The sequence below is a fragment of the Sphaeramia orbicularis genome, chromosome 5, assembly GCF_902148855.1.
Source record: "Sphaeramia orbicularis chromosome 5, fSphaOr1.1, whole genome shotgun sequence".
NCBI classification, from domain to species: domain Eukaryota; kingdom Metazoa; phylum Chordata; class Actinopteri; order Kurtiformes; family Apogonidae; genus Sphaeramia; species Sphaeramia orbicularis.
In genome coordinates, this window is record NC_043961.1 from 27971806 (window position 1) to 27999260 (window position 27455).

Below are 27455 nucleotides of genomic sequence, written 5' to 3' on the forward strand. Positions count from 1 at the left end.
TAAACAGACAACTTATATGGAACATGTGTATGTTAAATTTCATGCTTTACCACTGTTGATTTTTCAGACATGATGTACAAATGTGCTTAGTTGTCTTTTGTAAAGTATCTTTCCAAATGAAAAAATAAAATTATTTAAAAAAAAAACAAAAAAAACAAATACAGAAATGTCAGATCGTTGCTTTCTTTTTTCCTCGTATTTGAAAAAAAAAAAAAACATCACACAGAACATCAGAGAACAAAATGCACCTTTATCAAAATACACAAAAGACAACAAATAACATGTAAGCAAATTGGTAGCAACAAGTAAGCAAAAAAAATGTCTTAAGTTTTTATAAAAACATGAAAACAAGAAGAGATCTATCCAGACATTGTGTTTTTTTGTGTGTCAGGGCCATTTTGGTGCAAGTCTGATAGAAATAGATCTCATGAGGTGTGTGAATCCCTGAACATGAAGATGTTTGCAGAGAAAACATAGAGACTTCACATGAAAAAATAGACAACAGCTTCAACTGTCCTCCGTCATCACTCAAAGATAGATTTTAGTGACCCTGATAAAAAAAAAAAAAAAAATTAAGTTAATGTAGATTTGTTCTTGTCCAAATGTGATAACAGCATCTGTCTTTGGTCTTTTTTGTTTTTCTTATATTTTACAGTTAGATGGCTTGTTATTGCACCAGCTCAAAGGGAAGAAAAAGTAAAAAAAAAAAAAAAATGAATAAAACATCATGGCTACATAATGTGGAGACATCTATAAATATTAATAATATTGTTTATAGAATTGCCTGACACTATAAGTGATATGTGTGGGCATAAGTATCAAGGAAATAAATGTATGTCAGTACAAGTGATGGAAACAAATTAAATGATCATTTTTCTCTTTTTTACCTCAGTCAACTCATGTGGTTGTGATTTTCAGTCAACAACAGAAACCTTTAGCCAGTTTAAGAAACATCCAGGTGGCATTAGTGTTGTTTATTTAACACTTAGATCGATTTCTGTGCCCTTTATGGCTGCTAAACACTCTCTTAGTTGTACATAGTGCCATTCCTTCAAAAATGCTGGTGTATTTGCAGAAATGTTTCCAACAGATCTGCTTTCCTGCCCCACATATATTTACTTCTCCATTCTTTCTTTTATCTACTTCAATCATTGAGTGACACGCATCAAATATCCTATTTTTTCACATCATGTTGTAGCTTCCATGAATTCACACCTGTGTTGCTGCACCGTTCTCATGTCATGAACGATAATGTGCTGATGTGGAGCTCAATAAGTCTTACATTGTCTTATGTATCTTCAAATAATGACGACTATACACACTTTAAAAAGGTTGTATAGCTTTGATGAAAAAGAAATTATATGCATTTATTTTACAAAACTGATACAACACACATAGACACACATTATCAGTCTGTGACAGATCACTTGATGGAAAATCATCTGATCTTTCAGTGACGTTGGACGGCTGCAGCCTCAGATCTGACATTTCGTTCTGTATATTTGATCATTTAATTCTTGCTAAGCTTGTAATGGCACCGCATTGTTCTTTTAAAACCATTTTTGCTGCTTTAATACACTTATTATTATTATTTTTGCATGAATTCCCACTGTGCATTGTGGCAGAAAAATCACACTCGTCCAGATTGGGAATGACTGCGCTCTCCGTCTGATAGACACACACAAAAACAAACACACATACACACCTGAGGTTTTCTGTTAAATAAATTGCTTGGGTCTGTGATGTCATGACAATTTCTGCTGAAAGGCTTTAACATATAAAAAGATGGAATATTTATGTCAGAGCTTGAGTTCAAATAAATGTCTGTATTGACTGGTGTGATGTGGCCCTGATAGAATCAACCTGAGATTGTGTCATGACATTAAATCTACCCTGCAGATTATTTCAAGATTATTGTAAGCATGTTACTGTGTGTGGATCGATGGAAACATGTTGCTGCATGTGCTTTGTGTCTCTTTGGATCACCAGTACCGAGTTCTAATTGCAATTTTTCTAATATGTCCAGACAGAGGTTTTCAGAATTTCTAAAGCTGTTGTGAGTTTGAGTCCTGCTCATGGCCCGTTACATCTCAGCCTGATCTTTCTGCCCTATTTTTCTTCAGTCTGTCCAATAAAACAGAAATACATGAAATGAAAGAAAAGAATAAGAGCACATCTGTCCAGTCAAGTGCGGGCAGGACTGAGAATAATATTCAAAAAAAAAATTCCAATGCTAAGTCCCTCAAACAGGCACAAAATGACAGAACAGAAACATGTACATGCTTAGAAAACATACAATAAAAAAATAAGTAGCATATCTCTGAATAGTAACAAAAGGAATTCTGAGAAAGACAGATTGGGCAACATGTAGAGTTTTGTCGTTGCAATGTATTTTTTTACCATCAATTTTATACAAAGCATAGCCCTTATGGATAGTAGAGGAGTGCATTTCTTCTGTCCGACACATTTTGTTCCTCTTTGTGTGGACGAAACCCTTGAAATATCATTTAGACAGTTTCATTTTGGCACAGTGATTTTTCATGGCGCTCTCCTTGACCTACTGGTATTTAGTGCTTTTGCTTCTCCCATTCACGTGTCTTGTAATGAACTTAACACTTTATGTCTTAAAGTTCATATATACAGAAAAATGTCACTACATGTTGAATGCAACATGATGTTGTGTAAGAGCCATTGTGTGAGGTTTCTGGGAGGTGATATTGCCGGTCTGGAGGAGGAGGAGGAGGCAGCGTCATGGAGTCTCCCTCACTGTGTTTTCCCAGTCGCACCTTTTTTTTGTGCAACTGTCGAGGGCTCCCCCCAGGGCTCCCCGTCACTGTTTGCCCCTTTCTCTTTTTCCTCGTCCCAGTAGTCGTCCTCTTCCTCCTCCTCCTCTTCTTCGACGGCCGACTCATATGTGGACTTCTCCTCTTGTTTGATGGCTTGAATGGCCGGGGGAGCAGTGGCGCCGCTGTCTCCTGAGTCACTGCTGTCCTCGAAGGCCTCTGGGTTTTCCAACATCTCCCTGATCAGAGGCGGCATCGGGCCTGGGATCTCAGTCTTCAGTGTGATGGCTCTTTCTGCACCTACAAACAGAAGCACACATCCAAGATATTAGCGATTTTGAGGCTAAATGGACTGCACTTACTGCATATGGTGTTTTTGTCTTACAGATCTCATACTACTGGAAATGATTCTCCTATATCATAGTTGTCAAAGATGCGGATCATATTTTCAGCCTAATATAATAATGTATTTTAAATTAGATGGGTGATTCTCTTTTTGCGGCAACATTTCATTTTCCACCCTGTTATAGTCTGTTCAACCCTGTTATGTTCCATTCCACCCTGTTAGGAAAAAGGTTTTTATTAAATAATTTAACAGAATCATAAAGTTTTGCGGAAATTTTTGTGCCATATTAGAAAGTCAGGAACATTGAATGCACATACGAGGGCCATTCAATAAGTTCATGGCCTCACCCAGAACAGAACAACACAGACTGATAATTTATATTTCATTTTTCAACATAATCTCCATTTACAGCAATGCACTTGGTCCATCGATGTTCAAGCATCACTATCCCATCACGAAAGAATGTAACATCCTGTATTATAACAACCAGTATTTCTGGGTGAGGCCATGAGCTTATTGAACAGCCCTCGTATATGTATATGTTTTTAAAACTGCCAATATTTCCCATGCAGTCATTAAAAATAGGTAAAAAATAATCATTGTTTGTACTAAACAGACATATACTATTTGTAATTAAATGACCTGTAACATATTCTGTTAACAAAAGGGACATACTCTTTCTAAGAAAAAGTCGTTATTGATCAATATTTACATGTTTAACTATTTGTGGTCTATATGTAAATGTCCCTAACAGGGTGGAACACATTTAGAGACAATGTTGCAGAACTACCTGTAATTACTATTTTATCCATCTCTGAGCTGGACCACTATGCATTTCTTATAGTTAAACATGTCAGTGTTGAAACAAAATATTAAAAATATAAAACATAAGTAATTTTTTTTCAAAAGTTATGAAGCCAAGATGTTGCCACAAAAAGAGAATCACCCAGATGTGGCTTAAAGGTATTTTCTTTTAAATACATTTGCACTGTTTACTATTACTAAAGTCTCCCCATACACTATCTTAAATTAGATTAGATTAGATTACATTAGATTACATTACATTCAATAGAACCTTATTGATCCTTTGGGCAGAGCCCTCAGGAAATTGAGGTTAGAACCTACATTACTACATCACTCCTGTAAACCCAAACAGTTTTGAACCCAACCTTCCTGATAATGGAAAACTAGGCACATGTTGGACTTTTGAGACTTTTTGAGTAATTTCAAAAATAATAGCACAAAAATTATTTCCTAAATGGCAAGAAAAGAAAACTGACAAACTTCTGCTTGTATAGATAATACAGAAAATACATATTTTTATGAATACTAAAACCGACACTGATGCATTTTACTGCAGTAGGGTCATATAATTTAGTTTACAGCAAAAAAAAAAAACATGTTTTCATTCGCAGACCTCCTAACTGATTTTTGAGATACAGTATTATTACATTATTATGTCCTTGTTTGTCTCCTTTTTGTCTTATAAATATCAGGCATCTCATCTTTGTATCATATGGAGTATCAGAATACCATTATATTAATATAAATGTCAATAACAAACCATTTTATTTCCTCAGTCTAAAATATACAAACATGTTTTCTGCAAAATTCTTGTGTTTTTGATTAGCAAAGAAGCCAAAAGTATTCAGACTATTCAGGAACTGTGCCTAAAGCAATAATACAAAAATTGGGAAACTTTAGGGACTATCTAATCAAATAACGAGTACATAAGATAACCTATCAGCTCTTGAAAGTTGTCATAACTCATTGGCCAAGACCAGGACCTAGACTTCCTCGCAAACTCCCAAAATGTGATTTAGACACGGAGAAACGTGGCTGACCTTTGGTGCTGATTCCTCGGAGATCTGTGACTTTCATCAGCATGCGAGGAAACATGTGAGGCTTGTTGGGGCGTCTGCGGCGAGTGTATATCTTCAGAGCCTCGAGCAGTGGCTCCTGAAGCTTGTCAACTTTCTGAGGTTCCTCCAGGTCCATACGGTCTGAGAAGAAGAAATGACACAGAGAAGCTTTTTGTAAAACAGTGTCAAACTCATTTGAGCTCAGGGGCCACATACAACACAATATGGTCTCAAGTGGATCAGACCAGGAAAAAATAAGAGCTTAACAGCCTATAAATAATGAGAACTAAGAAAAAAAAAATTGAAGAATCATTTTCCAACAATTTTAATAGTTCGCACATAAATGAATAACGTTAATATCACCAGTCATGTCTCTGCTACTGTTTACATTTAAACAGTTTAATAACTTTAAGTCAAGTCTGATGACATTAAATTGCTCAAGGACAACATATGCCTTTTATGCTTCATTAATGCCCTGATTTGACTTGAGTACACTTTGACAAAATGGACAGTCTATCCTTGATATGTATAGCAATTTTGTGTTTTGTGCATAGTCAGAATTTAGTCTGATATGTGTAGGATTTTTGAGTTACTTATGGGATCTGTCATAGGAATTTAGGGTAGGTTGAAGGATGGGGTGAGGGTGCGGGAGATTATAAATTAAACTTCATCCTGTTCCTTTTCGAAAGTTGGACTTTCTTTTATACAATCCTTTTGTTGTTTGGTTTTAATGCAAATTTGAAATAAACAAACAAATAGACTCAGGGATGTCGAACTCATTGTAGTTCAGGGGCCACATTAAGCCCAATTTGAATGCAAATAATGGTATATTGAACTATAGATAGAGAACTCCAAATTTTATATTTGCTTAAGTGAAAAAAGTAAAATTAACCCTTCCATGCATAGTGGTCACTACAGTGGACAGCTATTCTACTGCTGTACTCTTGTATATTCATGGGTTTAGTTGTTTTAGTTCCATATAGTTCCACAGTGGACGCTTATGCATCATCTCATAAACTGCAATTCATACCATTACTGTAACTTTGCTGTTGTTGATTGGTTCTTGAGCGGAAATCAATTGTTAATTGTTATTTTTTGCATATTATCTCCATGAAGTGAGTAATAACTAGTATTAGAATATGTTAAAATGTGAGAAAACATCAGATTAGCTGCATTAAACATGGTTTCATTTCACTGTTTTCATACCACTTTATCATATTGGGTTTTATGTTTGTTTGCTTCAAGAATAAAATTCATGGTGTAGCTGAGTGGACATTTTTGTAAATCTATGAAAAAAAAAAACCTCAATCTCATTGGGTTTTTCATGCCTAAGGAAGAATAAAAACACTCAAAAACCCCCCCAAAAAACCCCTCAGCTATAAGGTTCTCATAATTCATGCATGAAAGGGTTAAATTATGAAAATGTTTATATTTACAAACTATCCTTCACAAACAAATGTGAATAAGTTGAAAAATATGTGCAATTTTAACAATATATAGTCTCAACTTATCATTTATCCATGTGCATTACAGATCACAGCGGATCTACAAAGGCAAAAAACATTTAATAACAGGCATAATATTATTAAAATTTTGGACTTTGGAACTTGGAGCTAAAATTAGTTTGACACTATTGACTGTTAATATCTTCAGTGTAATTTTTCCACTTTGCAAATTCATCCCACGTGTCAGATTAGAACCCTTGGTGGGCCGGTTTTGGTCCACAGGCCATATGTTTGACAACCCTGATGTAGAGATAAAAATAAAGCGGTTGGTATTTACCTCCGCAGATGAGGCAGATGGCGCTGAGCAGCCCCGTCTCTGTGTCGTCCATCTCCAAAGGCAGCAGCTGACCAGCGAAGGCAAACACCAGGTCTGTGAGCGGACCGAATCCAGCATTATGCATCTGAGTCCTGTTGAGGGTCAGACCATCTGAGAAGGTCATTGTGTCTTGTTCTGGAGTGTAACGTGTGCATATCCTCAGCATCTACGAAAAGAGAACAAAAAGACAAAAAAAGCACTATTAATAGAATGACAAAAGAATGAGATTCAGTCCAGAAGAGTTTCATGGCAGCTCTTCAGTCACACATTAATGTTTCAGGAGTTGACAAGTTAAGCGCGAGACCAATGAGAAAGCATTAGGGAGGTGGAAAAAGAGAAGGTTAAAGAGGAGTAGTAGAAGCATGTGGTTGGTACCAGGATGTCCAGACATGCAGATTTGAGGAGGGTGATCTGGTCAGCGATGGTGAGAGAAGTGAAGCCTGGTAGCCGCTTGGCAAACTCCACAATCTTTATAATGCACTTAGTGGAGAGTTCACTGAACTTATCCCACAGGCCCAAGTCCAGCTGTACTCTGTGGTCAGCACTTGAATTCTGGGAGAGAGAAAGAGGGACATTTTTTGTCTGTGTGGAGTCCATACTGTGTTTGTCCTTCTGGCAAAGCAGTGAGCTAATGCTTGAGTGGAGTGTGAGTGTTAAAGGCTAAGTATAATTTTATTTAGAAGTCTCACTGTGGTGTATTTTCCAAGTTGGCACAAAGACGGAAAGGTCTCCTGGTGAGCTTTGCTGACTTTGTTCACCAGCTCCTCCAGTTCTCCACTCAGCTCATAGTTCTCCGGCAGCACCACCTCCTCCTTCACATCCTTCTTCTTTTTGTTCCTGTCATTACGCACCGCTAGAAGAAAACACAAGGACACACTTTACGTTCTGTCACTTTAAAAAAAAAAAAACACTTACCTTTCAGATGAACAGTGTTAATATATTCCTGAGTAACGCACCTTCTTTAGACATGCCGACCTCAAAGCACTTCTGCAGTCGACAGTACTGGCAGCGGTTGCGGGTCACTTTGTTGATCTGGCAGTTTTTGTCTCTGTGGCATGTGTACACCATGTTCTTTTGGATACTTCGGCGGAAAAAACCCTGAAAGAGATAAGACAAAACGTCATGTTCACAGGAAACAGGTCTAAAAAAAAAAAAAAAACAATAAAAAGGAGAAACATTTTCCATCAACTTTAGTAGTTGGCACATGCTCACATGGCACATGAATGAATAACATTAACATCACTATTCATGCCTCCACTGCTATTCACATTTAAAGAGTTTGATAACTTCAAGTCTTGCTTTTGTCTGGTCTGGTGACATTAAAGTGCTCAAGGACTAAGTTTGCCTTTTACACTTTATTAACACTCTGATTTGACTTGTGTAAATGAGAACAACTTTACAGAGAATGATGCCTTTCACTTTAATTTAAGGATGTCAAACTCATTTTAGTTGAAAGGTCACATACAGGAAATTTGATCTCAAATAATAGCATAATAACCGATAAATGATGACAATTCCAATTTTTCTCTTTGTTTTAGTGCAAAAAGTAAAATTAAATTATGAAAATGGTTAAATTTTCAAACTATCCTTTCCCATAAAATGTGAATAACTTGAACAACCTCAGATTTCTTAAGAAAAATAAGTGAAATTTACATCTGCAATACAGATTTACAAAAGCACAAAACATTTAGTAACAGGAACAATATTGTAAAAATCTTAGAATTTGGATCTGCCATTATTTATAGGTTATTCTGGTATTATTTTACTTAATCCTAATTAAGTAAAATAATGACCAACAACGAGTTCGACACCTTTGATCATTAACTTCTTTGGTCGAAGGGTTTGTCTCCTTTCTGCACCTACCGGGCCCACTTTCATAGACTTACTCAGAAATAGTTTAATTTTTTTATTCCAAGAAGGACACATCTTATGATGCCATATATAACTATCTAAACCTCCAGCTGAACTCACCCCCATTTACCATCACCTTGCACCAGCAATATTTTCTAAAAATCACATCAAAGCTCTTATGCAGTTTTGTCAACTTATATATCATTCATGTATATAATACTTAAATAGTGCCTTTAATATGTACCCAGCTCCATATAATGACCAAACATGACCTTTGACCTGAACTCATTTGAATATCATGTTGGAAAATACAGCATAAACATTAGGTTTGACTTTTAAAATCTAAAATAACATTCTTGCCCACCTTGTAGATTCTATTGCTTGAAATATGTTAAACACACTATATTTATACATAAAATATATCAAGCTTTAGAATCTATGAGGAGGGTAAGATGTTCAATTTTAAGGCAAACTAAGAAGGTTTAAAAATTATACATTACATACAAAAGTGAATAGGACATCCCAACTGATCACCCAAACATGTCTTATTTACAAATGTTTTTTATTATGATCATAAGTATTTGTTGCTTTAATGGAACTCCTTTCCCGTTGAGTAAACCATGTCGCTAGTAATACAAAAGAGTTCCATTCTTAGTATTACAGACATTATCAGGCTAAAAGGGATCCATTTTGGACATGCTTGAAGTTACTGTCATGCATCACTGAACATGGTCCAAAATAATTTTCTAGACATAATTATACATTTACTGAGCCAGACACATGTATTTTTAAAAAAATAAATCAAAAGTGGGCAAATCAGATAGGATACCAGAACATGTTCTTTTTGCACTTAGAAAATTCACCCCATGGGCCGGACTGTCACTATTACCAGGCCAGTTTTCGCCTGCGGGTCATATGTTTGACACCCCTGCGTTAACTTGTATGATATCTAACAATCAATCAGCTTGTATTTATACTTGAGAATTTCTTGGGGTTACGTCTAATTACCACAAAGAAATGATAATACAAACTAAAACAACGTAAAATATGGTTATATCAATTATAATAAATCAAATATTAAATACAATATCATAGTAGATTGCAAGTAGGCTACAGAAAGTGATATTTAAGATCAATATTTTAAAATGTCTAAAGGTACAAGTGTATTCATTTTAGATGGTTATGCATTTTGTTCCATGACTCAGGTATGCTAAAGTTAAACAATGCATCTGTTGACATATTGCTTTTACATTAAATGCACACCTTGGCTTTACCTACACACATCAGCCCTATAATGGTCACCTACTCCGCTACCGATCAGCAGGCAGTACCAGTTAGAAAACACTAGGGGGCAGCTTAACAACAGCAGACTGCAGTGTCATCTCTGAGCCTCTAGTTTCACTCTCTTGCTTCTCCTCAGTGAACATCAGCTGTTGACTTCAAACATCCTTCTGTGGTTTCATTTTTACCTTGCAGCCCTCACAGGAGCTCACTCCATAGTGATAACCAGACGACTTGTCCTGGCACACAAAACATGGCTTGTAGACACGAGGAGGAGGAGGAGGTGATGGAGAGCTGGGTACCATCTCCTCTGAACTGGTGCTCTGAGTTTCCACCGCTGCAGGAAAAAAAAAAAAAAAAAAAAAAAGGAAAGACAAAGTGTGTTTGTAAGTTTTTCAAGTCTACAGTGAAAGGGAAAACAGCAACTGATTAGGAGAGACTGGTCAACAAACAACACCCAACCCCATGCAGGCCACCCTTTGGAGCCAGAAGGCAAGCTCAAAGGCAGACATTTTTAAGAGAAAAGGGAGGGGTGACACTGCTGATTGACAGGGACTTAAAAGAGACACAATTAGCTGATGGCCAGATGGCCCTGCTGATAAAATGCTGATTGGCAGTGGAGATTTGATTGGCTTCTCCATTTACTTGTGAGTGGGGGAGCAGCATACCTCTGTTGACTTTTTGACTGACACTTGAATTTGTATGTGTGTGTGTGTGTGTGTGTGTGTGTGTGTGTGTGTGTGTGTGTGTGTGTGTGTGTGTTTGTATGCACGCTCGCAGGCTCACATTTTTATTTGAAAGCCTGTCCAACCAGACCTGCCTATATACCTCAAGCCCCATGTGAACAAACAGAGGCGGGATGTTTATGAGACTGGGCTGTCTCCCTCTGTTCGTCCTCGCTACAAAAATGGCACACTGTATAACACCATTTGCTGTCCACAGGCAAAAGTCATTCAACTGCTGCTAATGAAAACTTTCAGAGCAAACACTATAAAAAACAGGCGCAACCACAAGAATGTCCTGCCGATTAAGACTGGTTTACATACATCAAAATCCACGCAGTGAGAGTAGAACTGTAATGTGCCTGGTATGCATTTAAAGGTGATGAAGAAAGAACAACCAGATTACTTTGAACATGCCTTTCAACTTTCACCTTCAGTCACCCCAACTTCACCTCTCTCTGCCCATTCCCACCCCCACTCCCTTGTTTCCTGGCCCTAAATTCCTCAGTGCAGGCTGGACAGGGTTTAATAGTTGCCCAGGCTCATAAGCGGCCCTATAAAGGTTGTGTCTGGGATGGGAAGGAGGCCCCCGGCCAGGCTGACGGCCTCTTTATTGGGATCCAGTCACCTTGGGCAGCTATTCACATCAACAGCTCCATCCTTGGATCCCTTCCTAGTAAAAATAAAGAATCCGGGGTCAAAAACCCAAAGTCACAGCCCCTCCTGTCACCTTCAATGGATAGCACAGGACTGAACCAAATGTGGCCCCCACCCCACCACAGCAACCCCAACCTGAACCCACGGCTTGTCATTAACAAGAGTGGTAAGGTTTCAAAAAAACAGAGAGGCAAAGGCACAAAGGAATAATCTAATAAAAACACAGAGGGAAAAATGAAAAGAAAAAGAAAGGAGAAGAAGGAGGTGAGTTTGAGGACAGAAACTTCCCAGTGGCCTGAGAGGTTAAATACAATCCTGACCATTTAACTTTGACCTTGACTGAAGAAGGCCATTACTAACTACAGGACCACCACTTCTGTTCCAATGGATAAAAACATATCTGAGCCACAACACTCAGTTTAACATGACCGACTTCTTCCTCTCTGCAAAGACAGCTTCTACTACTAGTCACTATTGTCTCCAACATGTTTTTGTTAAAGAAATACCTTTGTTTTAACATAATATTTTGTACTAACAGACTCTGACACAGTCATATGTAAGCATTAATAATAATAATCACTAGAGAGACAGTTTCAGTGAGTGAGAGTAATTCTAAACGCACCAACTGGGATCACTGCACACCGCACCGCCCATTCATTATTTGATGACACATGTGCATAAATTTGAGTATTTCTGTTGCTGTTTTAAAGTCCCAGAGTGACTTTTAACAATATTAATGTCGTTTCTAACTCGCTCATAGAAAATATAGATTTTGAAGACCTTAAAGCACTAACTCGAACAATACATCAGCTGTGACGACTCAACAATCCATTTTGTCAAAATAACATCAACGCAACCAGCAGTTCTCGTGATTTTTCTTTATGTCAAACACTGATGTTCTCTAAACTTATTAAGGAGGTTTTCTCTACAAATGGTACTTTTCACAACAATGATATATATCACTTTTGTGAAAGCAAGAAAGCAGAATAAAATTATAATAATAACAAAATGGATTACCTTTTATTATTATTATAATTATTGTTATTGCAAATGAGTTTATTCATGCATTTTATAGAAGTGCAATTAAAAAAATAGAAGTAAAGAGGTGAAGTACTACAAAAAAATTAAAGAACATAGGAAGAGAGGGAAAGAAGGAATGATTGCAATGAAAATATAATTCTAAAAAATATCAATTACTAATAATTATTCAAGATTTATTTTCCAAGTAATATGTTTTGCTGAAAAAGGTAAATCAGTAATTTTTTATTAGATTGATGCAGCTGTAAAAAGCAAATAAGGCAACTATAATCTTTTAGATTATTTATTGGTAAGACTATAATTGAACAAATATTTCAGTAATTAGCTACATATTCTACTTCTCTACAGTTTATTTAGTTTTTTGTTTGTTTTTTAGAATAAACTAAAATTTTCCAACAGTATTTCCAGCATTTCCAGTATGTAAATGAACTTTTTTCACACTAAAACTAAGAGAAAGGCTTGGAGTTTTGATTATTTATAGGTTTATTCTATTATTTTACTGGTCTGACCCACTTGAGATCACATTAGGCTGCATGTGGCCCCTGAACTAAAATGAGTATGACACCCCTGATGAAGGTTTTGGGCGCCGGAGCCCAGGTGTGGGAAGTGGAAGCAAAGGGGCGGAGCTAAATGAGTGGCGTTGTAACGTGATCAGTGTTTTCTGTTTATATAGTAACACTGACAATGTAAAAGTGGCCCAAAGAGAACGAATGGCAAAATATGTCCCACAGAAACAGAGGAGTTACATCTGGCGCCAGGAGGGAGGAGGTGACTGAGGCTGTCTGAGGGTGGAGGGACGGAGAGTGAGAGACACTGGCAGCCAGAGAGGGAGGGAGGGAGGGAGGGGTGAAGGTGACTCTACCTGGCTTGGAGAAAGAAGGAGAGCAGCCAAAAACTGTCAGCAGCTGTCATCACCCTGAACTGAGCTCAGCCTCTGAGTCTTGGTTTGAAAAAAATACCTCTCTCTTCTTAACCTACAACTCACCCCTCAGCATGTCACAACATCAATCGGCACACCTCAGCCGGACTCAGAGGAGACAATACGACTCCTGTGAATCAGCCTCAGAGGCTCGCTTGATACCCCTCCTCACATTCAGTTAAAACTACAAATCAAACTCATCCCACTCCAGTAAGAACAGCCCACAGAGGAAGTCTGACCATTTTAATGCAGTTATAATAAAAAATCATCACAGACCTACACTTGTTAGAACCTGCTGGCTGTGGTAACAATCAACAGTATTTCTTAGTATTCTACTTTATCTAAAAATCTTTTTTCCAATCACCTAATCTCGTGTTTACTCAGCGTCAGTTATCAGATCAACACATTCTTGTTTAGACAACACCACCCCCCCCCCCCCGAAAGTATACACCCTCCTTATCAGCGCTGAAGACTCACAGTCTAAAAGCTCAGCATTCAGGTTTCAGACCTGACATCTGCATTTACACTGACCACAAGACCTGACACTGCACTGCAAAAATCTAAATCTTACCAAGTGTATTTTTCTCATTTCTAGTCAAAATATCTCATCACACTTAAAATAAGACATAATCACCTTAAAGAGTAACTTTTCACTGAGATATAAGAACTTATTTTTATACAATAGATCTTGAAAATCTTATTCCAAGAAATTATATCAAGATAATTTTCAGTTGTTCCATTGGCAGATTTTTTTTTTGCTGCTTAATTCAAGATTTTTTTTGCTTAATTCAAGCAACAACAAAAAAAAAAAATCTGCCAATGGAACAACTGAAAATTATCTTGATATCTTGGAATAAGATTTTCAAGATCTATTGTCTAAAAATAATTTCTATTTTCTCACTTACCAGTTACTCTTTAGGTGATTATGTCATATTTTAAGTGTGATGAGATATTTTGACTAGAAATGAGAGAAATACACTTGGTAAGATTTAGATTTTTGCAGTATAATGACCTACATCTCTGATCCATGTGAGTGATAAGGCTGATGTTTCACCATCACTGATGCTGCATTAACATAAACACAGTGTGTCCTCGAGGTCACAGCTTGAATGTACTTATACTATACATGAGTACACATACAAGGAGTGTGTGGTTTGTTTCACACTGATATTGAAGGTGTTCCTTCATGTCGCTCTGAGTGGCTGCGTGGATGACACAGTGTGACATATGGTCTATAAAGCCTGCAGCCTTACTCGGTCTGCCAACATCACACATCTCATTGAACTCGACTTTGGCCTGGAGGCTCCACAAAGCCATAAAGGAGAGGACTGGAAGAAAAAGAAAAGCATAGTGTCCAAACTGTGGCATCATCACAAACATTTCCTTTAGCTTTTATTTAGAATCTTTACCAAACCACCAAACTTTCTAAAGTATTCACACATTTATAGAACATTGTATTTGTAGTAAATATTTAAAGTGCATATAAATACTATAGTTTATATTAAAAACAGTTGATTATGCAAATCTGATTGTGTGTGAGGTGACCAGAAAAGTGTATGTGAATGGTTTGTATGGATGTTTTGTGTTACTGTAAAAATATACAGAAAAAAAGTGTGTTAACAAAACAAAGGAAGCAAATTTAATTGAATTATTAGTTTGCAAAAAGGGGTGGGAGTCTATAAGTTACACTTCTTCCCACTCCTTTTCGAACACAGAAAAATTTAGTTTGACCATGTTACATGATTCTTTGCTATCTGATGATTCTATGTGCTCAAAGTAAAACTACACTAACTAACTAACTAAATGAAAGGGCAATTCAGATTCATATTTATTTCCTATTATACTCTAAGGCTAATTTGACAAAATCAGTTTTTACATAACTCCTTGCCTCACACAAAATGTTCAGCAGCACACTGTGGAATGTGCATGCACATGTGAATATGTGTGTGTGGGCTGCTGCAGGGGGCCATGGGTCGGCTGGACTGTGTGTAATAGTTCTCAGAGTGACTTTGAGTGCAACAACACTCAGAAACAAACACAGTGAGGAGAGGGGAGAGGGAAAATGTGGCATAAACGTCCATATTTAAGCAACTCTAGCGAAATAATTGTGTTGTTTAAAGTGACTTTGCAGAATAAGTTTTATGCAACTTCTAGGTTAAATTCAGATTTTTTTTTTTTTTTACATATTTGGTGGATTTTCTGATAAAGTGCATGTGTTCTGGTTAAAGTTACTGTATTTATTGTGATTCCTGAGCTGATAAACAGTGGGGAAGAGACACAAGCTCAAATATGCTGAGCGAGTAATTACCATGACAGCAGGGAAGAGATGGGGGAGATCTGAGTGACAATCCCTTTCATCAGCTGTTCTAAGTTCAATACCAGTGTCCCCCCTCCCTCCCCCAGCTCAGCCCTCACTAATAACCGTCTTCCCCCCTCTGTCCTCTCCTGCCTTCCTGCCCTGGTAGTAGGAGGAGGAGCCCTTCCTGTTATTGGCAGCGCCTTTTAAAGGAAAGGCTGTGAAAACCAGCTACTGTCCAGGAGATGGCTCCATAAAAACTGCTGCACCAAACACTTAAAAAGGAGCTGGACACACACACACTCACACATACACACAAAACCATGCACACAAAGGCAAACTCGCAAAAAAAAAAAAAGCTGAAATCCTGGACAATCCTTTAAACCTGTGAACCCTAACTCAGCTGTGAATCTCATCCTGCAGGCTTACATGTGCTGCACAAATCTGGGTTCAACGGGTATAAAGTACATCAGTCACAAATCAAATTTGGTTACGCTTGATAACGTGATCATGAAATGGCGAGCAAAGTTTGAAACAAAACCAGGAAAACAACATTCATGTCATTTTTTTTCCCATGACCACAGAGTCAAGCTTTGTCTAAAAAGTGTGGGGGAGGGTGTGTTTACGGGACAGGTTGTTAAATCTGGGTTTGTCCCTCCCATTCATCATCATACATACAATACACCCTTTCTTTTTTATAACACCCAATAAACCCAGCATTCTATTTTTGCTTTTTTTGATATTACAAAGTCAACAGAATTCTATCACACTTCTCCACTGGGTGCTCATCCATTTTAATACTAGGATCCCACACGGCTTCACCCACTTCATCTTCTGTCAGTGGCTTTGACCTGAACTTCAAGTTTAACCCTGCACTTCACAGAGATAAAGTCTGTTCACTGCTTGATGGTCCAGTTGTGATTACTGAACTTGGTTTCCAAAGCCTTGATTTTCTGTGTCGTTCTTCGTCAGTTCAATTTGTTTTGTGCAAAGTGACTAAGTTCTCCTTAAAATCACAGAATTAGAAGCTGCCACAGTTCATTTAGTGTGGTGGAAAAAACGTCTGGAGGCTGCAACACTATGATCAGAGACAAGTTCTAACTTGCCTGTCAAAGTTACAACACACTGCACAAGCTTTTTGGGGAAAGTAAAACAATGTTTGAAAAGGAATATTTCTGCTGTTATTCTTTTCTCTGTTTGCCTTGTGTGCATTCCAAAAAGATGAGTCTGTGGGTTTTCAGGATGAAAAAATAAATACATGATGTAATTTCATATAAATGATGATGCAACGAAGCAATCTGACAATCTTGTAAAAAAAAAAAAAAAAAAAAAAAAAAGAATTTCAAACAGGAACATGAGTTGTGTTTATACTCGCCTTAAAAGTAGAATTTTATAGAGCGACTGAATGCACATTCTTGTTCTTGCAGGGTTGGTTGTAACCTGAAACCCTTGTATTTCCGATTACCTAGTTTTTCCACTGTTTGTGTATAGAAACACTGCTTTTCCTTTGTTCACTCTGTGACCTCTCTGCCACTTTCAACACCAGCAGAATTCAGAACAGAGACATGTTTGCAATAGTATGTGTAATACTGATGAGTATTATAAGACTGTTTGTGTTAGACTATGTGTGTACAGTGTTTGGCCTTAATCTAGTTATTCAAGTAGTGCAAAATTGTGGAGTTTTAACAGTTTTAACAAGACTTGACAACTTTTGCTTTTGCATTCGATGGATAGCCATGCCAAGAAGTAAAATATTACAGAAATATATGCAAACCAGATACGGCTGCAGGGCAAAAACCAAACCCTTAATCAATCCTTCCATCCAGTGCCACTATTTTATCGCATAAGGGTCAGATTAAGCGGTAACACATGGATGCATTTCGTGTTCAACAGTCTCTGTCATGTAAGCAGAGTAATTTATATGCATGTATTATACATATTTGAGCAGGTATTTATAAGCACTTTAACATTATGTATAACAAAATTTGGGGAGATAAAAGTTTTAGGTGAAAAATGTCAAATTACTGCTCAGTCACATGTGGACTTGAAATGGACATACATGTTTTAAACTTTACGCAAATATTCAAAACATGCAGTTCTTTTAGATGTTATGTTCAACTATGCTGAAAATACATTTTGGAGAAAAATACTGAAAAGTCTGTGTTTTATTGACATGAGAATGTGGTAAGATGTGGACAGGCTGCCATAATATATATATATATATTTTTTTAAAACAACAACCCAGATATAATCATAATGCTTTTTTAATGTATTTAATACTAACACAGTGGTATTTACAACTTGTTGTGGTCCATATTGTTATAGATAAATTACAAATAAAGATTAATTTCTCAGTAACAGTTTACAGATAGTCTTTTTAAATGTGACAGATTGAAAAAATGTTCAAACTTTTAGATATAATTTTTAGCGTCAAATTTGAGGTATATTGTGTTCAAGGCATGGTTATGGTGTAAAAAGTACAATCGATAAAATCGTTTGTAACTTTTCTCTACAAGTGGTATTTTAAAAAGGATAACAGTTCCATAAAATAGAGATCTTTAGCTAAAAAATGAGCCCACTTGATAAATGATATGTGCGAATTTACTTTTCCATGTTGATGTTCACTTTCGCTTGATCGGACCCATGAGTAAGTCAAATATGACACTTCTCTACGAGTAAAATGCCAGCAGAATAAAAGTAGCAAAACTTTATCATGTATGAGTCACTAATAAAGAAAAATTAAGTAAAAAATTCTGGTTGGATGTAATTTCTAAGATACAGTCTTGGTTCAAAATGTGAAATTCTGAGAAGAAAATGGATTTTACTCAAAAGGAATGTTTGTCTCAGAGCTATCGGATCTACTTGAAAACATTATCTGGACATTACTATACATTCACTTTACAAGTTCTTTCAAATCTATTTTAAAAATGTACATAAACCAATATATATGTGTAGTAACACTTCATATATATTGAAAACATCAGCTAACTAACACATTTGTCATTTGTTTTCCAATTCATCTTATTAAAATAGACTATGTAAAATTTGGCACATTTAATCTCTGATGCAGAACATTTCTATGTAGATAAATAAATCAAAATAAATTTAAACCAGAGTTATAAGCCTGTTTGTGTCAGATAATATGTATTTTGCCTTAATCTGCTTATTTAGCATAAGTGTGGACAGAAGGGTTTTAAAGAGTAATGTAAAAAGGAAGAGGGAGATAAATGTATATTATTAATATTGTATAGAGAAGGGGTGGGATTAAATAAATTGCACTTCTTCCCACCCCTTTTCAGGCATGTAAATGAAACTATTGTTCTGTTCTTCTGTTTAAGATTGTCTTGATTGTTGATTTTTGTATTATTATTTATGTTTCACTTGTTCACATATATGTTAAATTTCATTGCATATTCAGAATAAATCATTAAAATCACATCAAATCAACTCCACTTTGATGACTTTTTGCTTTGGTGAATGGTAGTCTGAAATGGTGAAACGTTACAATCTGTATAATACAGGGTGAAAATAACCCCTGATCTATCCATCTAACCAGTGCTGCTGTGTTTTATCTCATAAATCAGTCCCATATTATCTGTCTATATCAGCTACTGGCAGCAGCAGCAGCTCATTGTCTGTATCATAGTTAGAGATTCTCCGTCTATGTGATGATTTGATGGACCATTGTTAAAGTAGCTTTGAGGAACCTATTTAAAAAGAAGAGAAGATTATACCAGAATAAAGAGCAGCACATTCCCCCTCAAGGCTTGAAAGTCTGTGATACAAAGAGTTACCGGGGGTTTAATCCCAAATCCAGTGTCAGCCCTCCACTGTTCCCTGAGTCTGTCTTTTGACTGTCATGGTCCTACTCAACTCCTAATCTCTTAATTGACCCTTAATTGTCATTGAATCGTTAAAAGCTCTTGGTTACACAACATAAGGCATGTAAACTTAGCCATGTGTGAGCAGAGAGTAAACACACATTGAAAACACACTACTGGAGGGGAAGATCAAGTGTAGAGAGAGGGATTCTTCAAAAGCGGAGGAAAAACCAAATGTCACAGTGGAGACCCCCCACCCCACCCCACACCACCCTTGCACAAGAAGCAGTGACAGAGGGGACAGACAGACTTTGGCATGTCCCCACTGCCGTTAATGCCTCCTGACGTTGAAACAAAGGAAGGCAGAGAGGTGCTGAACTGCCTCACATAAAAAACACAGGAAAAGATGACCCCCACCTCCTCTTAACACACACTCGGAGGGGAGAAAGTGTGTGTCAGGAGCACACAGAAGACAAAATGCTCCAAGGAATTTAGAGCAGAAAGTAAATGGAAGTATGTACTGTCTAGAGCTGCAATAACGCATCAATTAAACTGTTAGGAAACTTTTGAAATATACTGAAGAAAGGTTTACAGCAAAAAAAAAAAAAAGCATGCATTTGTTGTTTTTGTTGTTGTTTTTAATATGGAAAAGTATTAAATAGTCAATATCTTTACATTTCATACTTTTAAATGGGACTTTATTTGAGCCTTAAAAATGTCTTTGAACTTTTCCCATTAACTTTGAACATTTTTTTGACAAAAGTTTTGCTACAAGTGATCGACATTTACAACAACAGCTACTAAAGTTAAAAATTTCAAAAGTAAGAAAGCACTGTGGTAGGTTTTTCCACATTTTTTGCAAAGACTCAAGAACTTAACTATAGAACTTTTTATTTTTGCAGTTTTTTTGTTTGACAGCAGCAAGACAAAACGTAAAAAAAAAAAAAAAAAAAAAAAAAAAAAAATATCGTCATAATATCGCCAAATAAAAGAGCGGGTGAAAAAAACCCCAACAGCTAATGCAGAACAAAAAAATATATCAACCTATTCTTTTCTAAGGTATGATTTCCAGAGGTGAGTAACACCTCTTCACATGCTACAGTCCATTAACGTTAGCAGGGTAGAAACAGAAAGGGCTGGAGATCCCCACCACCACCACCACCACCATCCCCACCCCCTCTGGTCATTCACCAAACATTGTTTTGATTCTTTCATCCCCAGAGTAAAAAACCCCTGTACACATTTAGTGTCTCGGATTGGTGTTAGACCTGCAACAGTTGCAGCTAAAAACAGAAACCATATAAAGGAATCATGATTAATGGACATTTGTGGACATTTGTCTTTCAGGCTGGCATCTGGCGAAGCTCCTCAGCGAGTTGAAACAGGCCCTGCTGTGGTGTTTGTCATCCTGACGGCTCATCCATCATCATTAGTGAGCACTGTGGATTTGACAGTGCCTGATGCTTTGGTATCTAAATAATTAGTGAAGATAAATAGTCTAAAGGTGCTCAGCGGGAACATCCCAAACAGTTTATGGAGGAGGAGACAGGAGAGGGGATGTTTTCTAACTAAACACTTGAGTTTCCGTCAGAGTTAAAAACAACTAGAAAAGCCAAACGTAATTAAAGAGTCTGGAAATAGACCACATGACAATAACAGAATATCTACTTGTTATTTTGAGAGGTGGACTGTACTTTTCTCATTTATCTTTCTAGTGGTTTTCTGTCTGTATCTACGTTCCAACCCACGCAGCAATGTTGAATCCAAAGGCGGCCGGGCTTCCTCTGTCATTGCTTTTAAATTATAGAACAGTTAGATCTCCCACCTCCTTATGTATTTTAACTCCTGAAGTCCTTTCCTCTTAAGCATTTTAATTGCTATCATGATCTTCTATTTGTCTTGTGGAAAGTATGCTTGCTTTTATGCTCTTTTCTTGTTATTCACATGTGTTTTATCTTTGGTTAACATATGCTGTTTTTTTTTTTTAAAGTGCTGCATAAATAAACTGACCTAACTGTGCAATGTGAGCAACTGTCAAAAGAAAATGTAGGACACAGGGAGTACTTATATGTCAAGTGAATCATGCTTATCTCTCATTCCAACAGTCAACTTTTCCACTGCATAAAAATAAACTGCAGCTTTGAGTAAATTTCTTAGAATGACATGTAATACTAATGTTAAAGCAATGTTAAGTAACAGTTTGATCATGTGATAAAGTGATTCAGAGGAGATCTGTAGGTTTAATGGTGGAATTATAAGGGTGTGATTATTCATTCTCGTCTGGTGTGTCAGGGCTGTTTCTGTTTGGACGTTGGTTCTTGTCGCCTGGACACACTGGCAGGTCAGGTCCCGTATTGTTTAAAAGAGCTGTCAGTCATGTGAAGTCATTCATAATGAAAACAAACACGATGATGTATAAATATGCACTCCCTAACTCACTCACTCACACTCACAAAGCACACTAAGCACATAAACAAACAAACTGCAGGGTGAGAATGGGTACACAGAATCGAAAGGAATCTGACTCTTCCTGTGGAGAGAGCTCTATGATAACAAAACCAAAAACTCTGATAAGAACACACACACATACAGCTGCTCTTTCCCAGTCTGATGGACAGGATGAGGATGAGGATGAGGATGAGGATGAGGAGGTGGGTCGGGTACTCACACTGAACGCTGCCTGTCCCAGCCCAGGCAAAGGGGTCCAGGCCAGAGAAGTAAGGGGTGGTCTTGCCTAGCATGCAGGAGCCTTGTCCGGACACATCAAAGAGGGGCCTCGGGGCCAACCCCAGAGCCTCCATACAGTCAAACATGCTCCTCACAGACCACTCACACACAGCTACAGTGCTCTGATGTTATTCTGCAGAGGTGTAAAAAACTCAGAGGATTCTTCTAGTGACTCAGAGTAACTCAATGCCCTGCTGGTCCAGGTGTTCCCTCTCTGTCTGTCTGTTCTTCTGACTCTGACCTAGATCCCTGCTCTAAAGCTCCAGCTACTCTTCTAGATCACTCTCTTGCTCGTCTGTTTTGCTGTGGCTGCTGTAACTGATCTCAGCTCCCCTCTTGCCGGCTCTGTGGGCCTCTCACACTCCACTACAGACAGAGCCAACTATCTGCACGTTCTCCCAACACACAGAAAGGGGGTGGGGTCCAGGAGGCAGAAGAGGGAGGGATTTAGACCCTGGGTGGGTGTGGAACCGCTCTCTGATTGGCCACGTGAAACACTTTCTTTCCCTCCCAATATTCTCCCTCAAAAATTCCAAACTGGCCTCTTCATATTTCATATTCTGCAAATGAAAACAAACACTCTTCACCTTTATTCTCACCCTCCCTGCACGGTTTCTTTTTTCTTCATGTCCCTGAGTTAACTTTTTTTTTTTTTAATTTATTCATGTACTGTCACAGCAGGGAGTATAGACTTTAAAAAATTATAACTTCTACCTTCAAGACGAGGAGGAGGAGGATGTCTGCACAAGGACAGAAGAATTAGGTGCTTCCTCATATTCCCCCAAATTAAACACCCACTAATGTTATTGATAACTAAATGACATTCTAAATTAATTCTGAGGTGTTCATGAAGTATTAAACCAAACAGCTACTAAATAAGTAAAAGGTAATGTTTTATTCTTGAGTTGTGTTATTTCCCAGCAGTCCTACCTACCTGGATTGGGAATTATTAATATGGATGAAAAACAGAGTAAAACAAAAACAAAACTTCTGAGCCTATTATTAAAGTTTAATTATCGCTGAAGGTACTGTTGAATCAATTACTTGTGCACACACATTTTTTGCATTTACAGTTGGTGTGATGATAAATATTTAAATAGCGATACTTTCCATCTAGATATTTCCTGTTCTATGATCTGTTCCCATTTTTAAATAAACTACATAAATTTGGAATAAATAGCACTTAAGACTAAGAAAATAACTTTACTAACATGATGATCTGTCAGTAAATATGTTGAGGCTCTAGTTTGTTCATTGATGTTGAAACAATAAAGGTTCCCTGCTTCATTAAAACAACAGGATGTCTTTTTAATCAGTGTGAAAGAAACATGCCAAGCAAATAAATAAGTAAATAAATATGCTAATGAAGTATAAACACAGATCATGATAAACAGATCTATAAAGAAAAAGAGAAAATAGAGTGAAATTCCTCCTACTTTATTTGTGCAAGAAGGTATTTTGTGGAACAGTGAATTACTTTAAAGATTATTTATTGATGAATATTTGATGTTATGAGTTGGGATATTCCTGTTTTTGTGTATATATTGTTTGATAATTACTTAAAATAAAGAACTGAGGTAAATAAATCAGCCGTCAGTCACTGATTCCTGATGCATCTGTTTGGGTCAGTATCAGAGCGATATCTGATAACTGTATCTCAGCACATCTACGGTTGCATTATTGTTATTTCCAATCCTCTGATGATGAAATGACTGTTTTAATGATACTTAAATATCTATTTTACACGTAGCATCTATAAGTGTCTGCATCAAATTGCTATTGGTGAAACTAGTGTGGGTTTTATATCATACCAGATAAAATCACTTCATGTGTACAGTCATTCATATATCACATGGTTTTTGGAACTCTCTACTTTATTCTTTTTTTTTTTTTTTTTCAAATTAGAAGTATTTGGTCTTTACATTCAATTTTGTGATTTTTGTTTGTGTATATAATTTTTGATAATTTCTTAAAATAACAGAATTGAACTAAATAAATCAGCTCTTCATCATTGATTCCTGATGCATCTGTTTGGGTCAGTATCAGAGCGATAACTGATAACTGTATCTCAGTACATCTACAGTGGCATTATTATTATTTCCAATCCTGTGATGATGAAATGGCTGTTTTAATGACACTTAAATATCTATTTTACATAGCATCTATGAGTGTCTGTATCAAATTGTTATTAGTGAAACTAGTGAGGGTTTTATATCATTCTGGATCAGCAATAAAATCAGTTCATGTGTACAGTCATAGATCATATTGTTTGTGGAACACTCCATTATTTTCTTCTTTTTTTTTAAATGAGCATTATTTGGTCTTTACACTCAATTTTGTGATTTTTTTTTTGTTTGTTTTACCATACTTTTACTTTTATATTTCTATATGCATGTATTTATTCTATCATATGTGAGAGGTAAGGATAAACAGGAGTCAGATTTGTTGTTTGTGTGTACACACTTGGTCATCAAACTGATTCAGATTTTCCTTAAATACTATGTACTGACGTAATTTAAGTCACAACACATAGCTGTTCATTTCTTCAGAGGAAACCTGTAACATGACAGTTTGTGATTTAAGACCCCTGTTTTCTCTCTAATGAGCCTCTTAACGATTAATTATCCATTTTTTTCATTTCGGCTCAAACTTCTGACCTTTCCATGCTGAACTTTTCCACACATCAGTTTCTGTTTCACTCTCAGTTAATAGTGATCCATCTCGTCCTCTGTGTATTGCATGAAGGTTTATTTTTCTCTTTGGGTTCTTCTGTCTGTGTTTTGATTTGGTTTTGGCATGAGCTCCTATCTTATTCAATTCTTTCATTACCGCTCCTCTAATGGATTCTGTTAGCCTCCTGGAGATACTTGGATACTTCAGTCCCAGTGAAGTGTGTCTCTGCTGCAGGCGAACCGCACTGGCCTGGAGTCTGGATAGTTTTTGTGTACTAGACAGCCTCACCCTCCTCCCTTTCCTTCCCTCGTTCAAGAGGGATGAACTCTGGAAGAAACCCCCAGTGGGGCTCTAACACCCCCCTCCACACACACAAACACACACACATACACCGACTTCCCAACGTGTACAGCCTGTGGCTTTGTACGCTTCATATTTCTCTCGTGTGTTACTTTTCTCTATTTTCTTTGTTTTTCATTTGTTGTTTGTTTATATGTCTCCCAGCCCACTAAACATCTTTCTTTATGTATTTTTCTTTATTATTTCTACAATAATAGACCCCCTTTCTGCTGTTTTTATGAAAAGCTTCTTGTGAGACTTTATAAATTCCCTCCTCCTTGCTGAGCTGAGTTTTTACCTGTGTTTCAGCCACACACAAACACACTCGCACACATTGCAATGGCACACTGCAGGGATCTCAGCTGCATAATATCAGCCTGCTGTGCTCTCTCCACACCTTGAGACAATTACCCTCCCTGCCTTGCAGCACCCTGCCCCCTGTTGCTGCTTTGAGGAAAGAGAAGCACAACTGCAGGCTAATGCAAAGACACTAAAAGTTGCCTGATTTTTGCTCCACTTTCAACAAAGCTTAGACTCACTCCCACTATTTAAGTTGAACAAACTGCAGTTCCCTGCCTTTGAAACTTAAAACACGGGACTCCCCGGCCGACTGCGTCTCTTTCTCCTTCCTTCTTTCTCTCGCACACACAACTTGTAAGAGGAGCGAGTCACATTACAACTATTCACAATCAGGTTCTTCAGCTATTCATCCTGTCGTCATATCTGACACAAGCACACACAGCTGAACAATGGCCTCTCTCTCTCTCTCTCTCTCTCTCTCTGTCTGTCTCTCCACCAGCAGCTCCTCCAGCTCGGTCGCAGATATTTGCACAAAGTCTCACTGCGGTCATCAGCAATCACACAAATATAGCCACAAATGTGAAGCAAGGAGTAGAAGACTGCTGGTTTGTGATATTCATGTGTTGGAATGTGAAGTGGAAATGTTTGCATATGTGTGTGTGTGCGTGTGTGTGTGTGTTCAGATGCATGGACAATTATGTGTATATGCTTAAACAGAGTGCCTGTGATGACAGACACAAAAGAAAACACACAAGCCCCACTCTGTGCTTTTGGGTTCAAGTTACTAATATCACACCACACACACTCAAATCATTACAGAGAACAAGATGTGACTGGTAGTGAAATTGCGAAAGGACATTGTGTTCATCGTGGAAAACCCACACGACAAATTTGCTCCTTTTCATGCATAGAAGTAATATGTGATATGATTAACGTCATGGCTGAGAAATATTTACTTTATACTTTAAAAGAAATGTTAATATTTGTTTTAATATGTTATGTCTACACATGGTATTGCTTTTTTTTCCTTGCTTTTTTTTTTTTTTTTTTACAACAGTTCCTGGAAACACAGGAAGGCCAAAAAACAGTTGTGTGTATGCTCTTACTCATTTCCATTACTATTCAGAAAAAAGCCAAGATTTAGTCTATGATTAAATGCACAGCAAGAGGCTTTTGATGTGGATATTTTCTCATTTCAAGTCCAGGGATGTTTTGAGTTTCATCTCATTAGGGAACAAAGTGTAGCGGTCCACTTATGCTGATTAGGACCTGAACTGAACTAATTTGCAAATCACACTAAAACTTCTACTGTAATTTTGTATAATTTTGTTTGCTACGGACTCATAAGCAGCACTGCAGCTTTGTTTGATAGTAAAGAATGGGCTCATTATGTGCACTGGTAGTCTTCCCTTGAGAGAATGAACTGTATTGAACACCCATGTTGGCCTGTGGAGTCAGTGAAGCTTTATTTTCTCAAGATTTCACTGGTGGAGAAATGTGTCAACCCAATTCTCACATTATAATATGAAGAGCAAAGGGAAAACAACAGAGTATATATAAAGAGGGTAATTTCTGCTATATTTACACACAGATACTGAAAAACATATTTAACCCTCCGGTATCCGGGTGCGCCTTTTAGGCACACTTTGCACTATGTTTTAAAAAACTTCATATTATTTTTCACAATTTAAATAAGGTTAGAGTTCAAAAGTTGTTAATTTTTGCATGATCTGGCCACCAACTAAAATGTGCACATTGTAAACAAAAGAAAATTACAAGACTAGCATCTGTCTCCCAAGTGTGCCTAAAATGCACTATTTCTTCCATTTGATATGTATGATTAGGGCTGACCTTGATTTACAAAAATAAAATCAAATTAAAGCAGAAAAATAAATCAATATATAATATTTAATAGTTTTTTTTATGGGTGTGCATTTTACGCACACTTGGTGACAGATACTTAGTATTTTTTAACATTTGACCTAATGCCAAAAATAATAATTCAAATTAACCAGTATT

At 37.1% G+C, this 27455-nt stretch overlaps 1 protein-coding gene across 3 annotated transcripts in view; it reads right to left on the reverse strand.

Moving 5' to 3' along the window:
• Positions 1-1031: 1031 nt before the first annotated feature.
• The window catches only part of LOC115420141 (retinoic acid receptor gamma-A-like), a 40652-nt gene continuing 14228 nt past the window's right edge, over positions 1032-27455 (reverse strand). Inside the window, exons 1-8 of one of the 3 annotated variants that reach the window (XM_030135380.1) lie at positions 22066-27043; positions 10133-10281; positions 7769-7910; positions 7502-7665; positions 7188-7364; positions 6774-6978; positions 4974-5132; positions 1032-3083 (exon numbers count right to left, since the gene is read on the reverse strand). In XM_030135380.1, coding sequence (XP_029991240.1) covers positions 2764-3083; positions 4974-5132; positions 6774-6978; positions 7188-7364; positions 7502-7665; positions 7769-7910; positions 10133-10281; positions 22066-22210 — 1461 coding nt within the window. In that variant the 5' untranslated portion in view covers positions 22211-27043 and the 3' untranslated portion in view covers positions 1032-2763. Of the gene's footprint in view, positions 3084-4973; positions 5133-6773; positions 6979-7187; positions 7365-7501; positions 7666-7768; positions 7911-10132; positions 10282-22065; positions 27044-27455 lie in introns of those variants that run through there. The other 2 variants (XM_030135379.1, XM_030135381.1) reach the window with 2 other exon arrangements.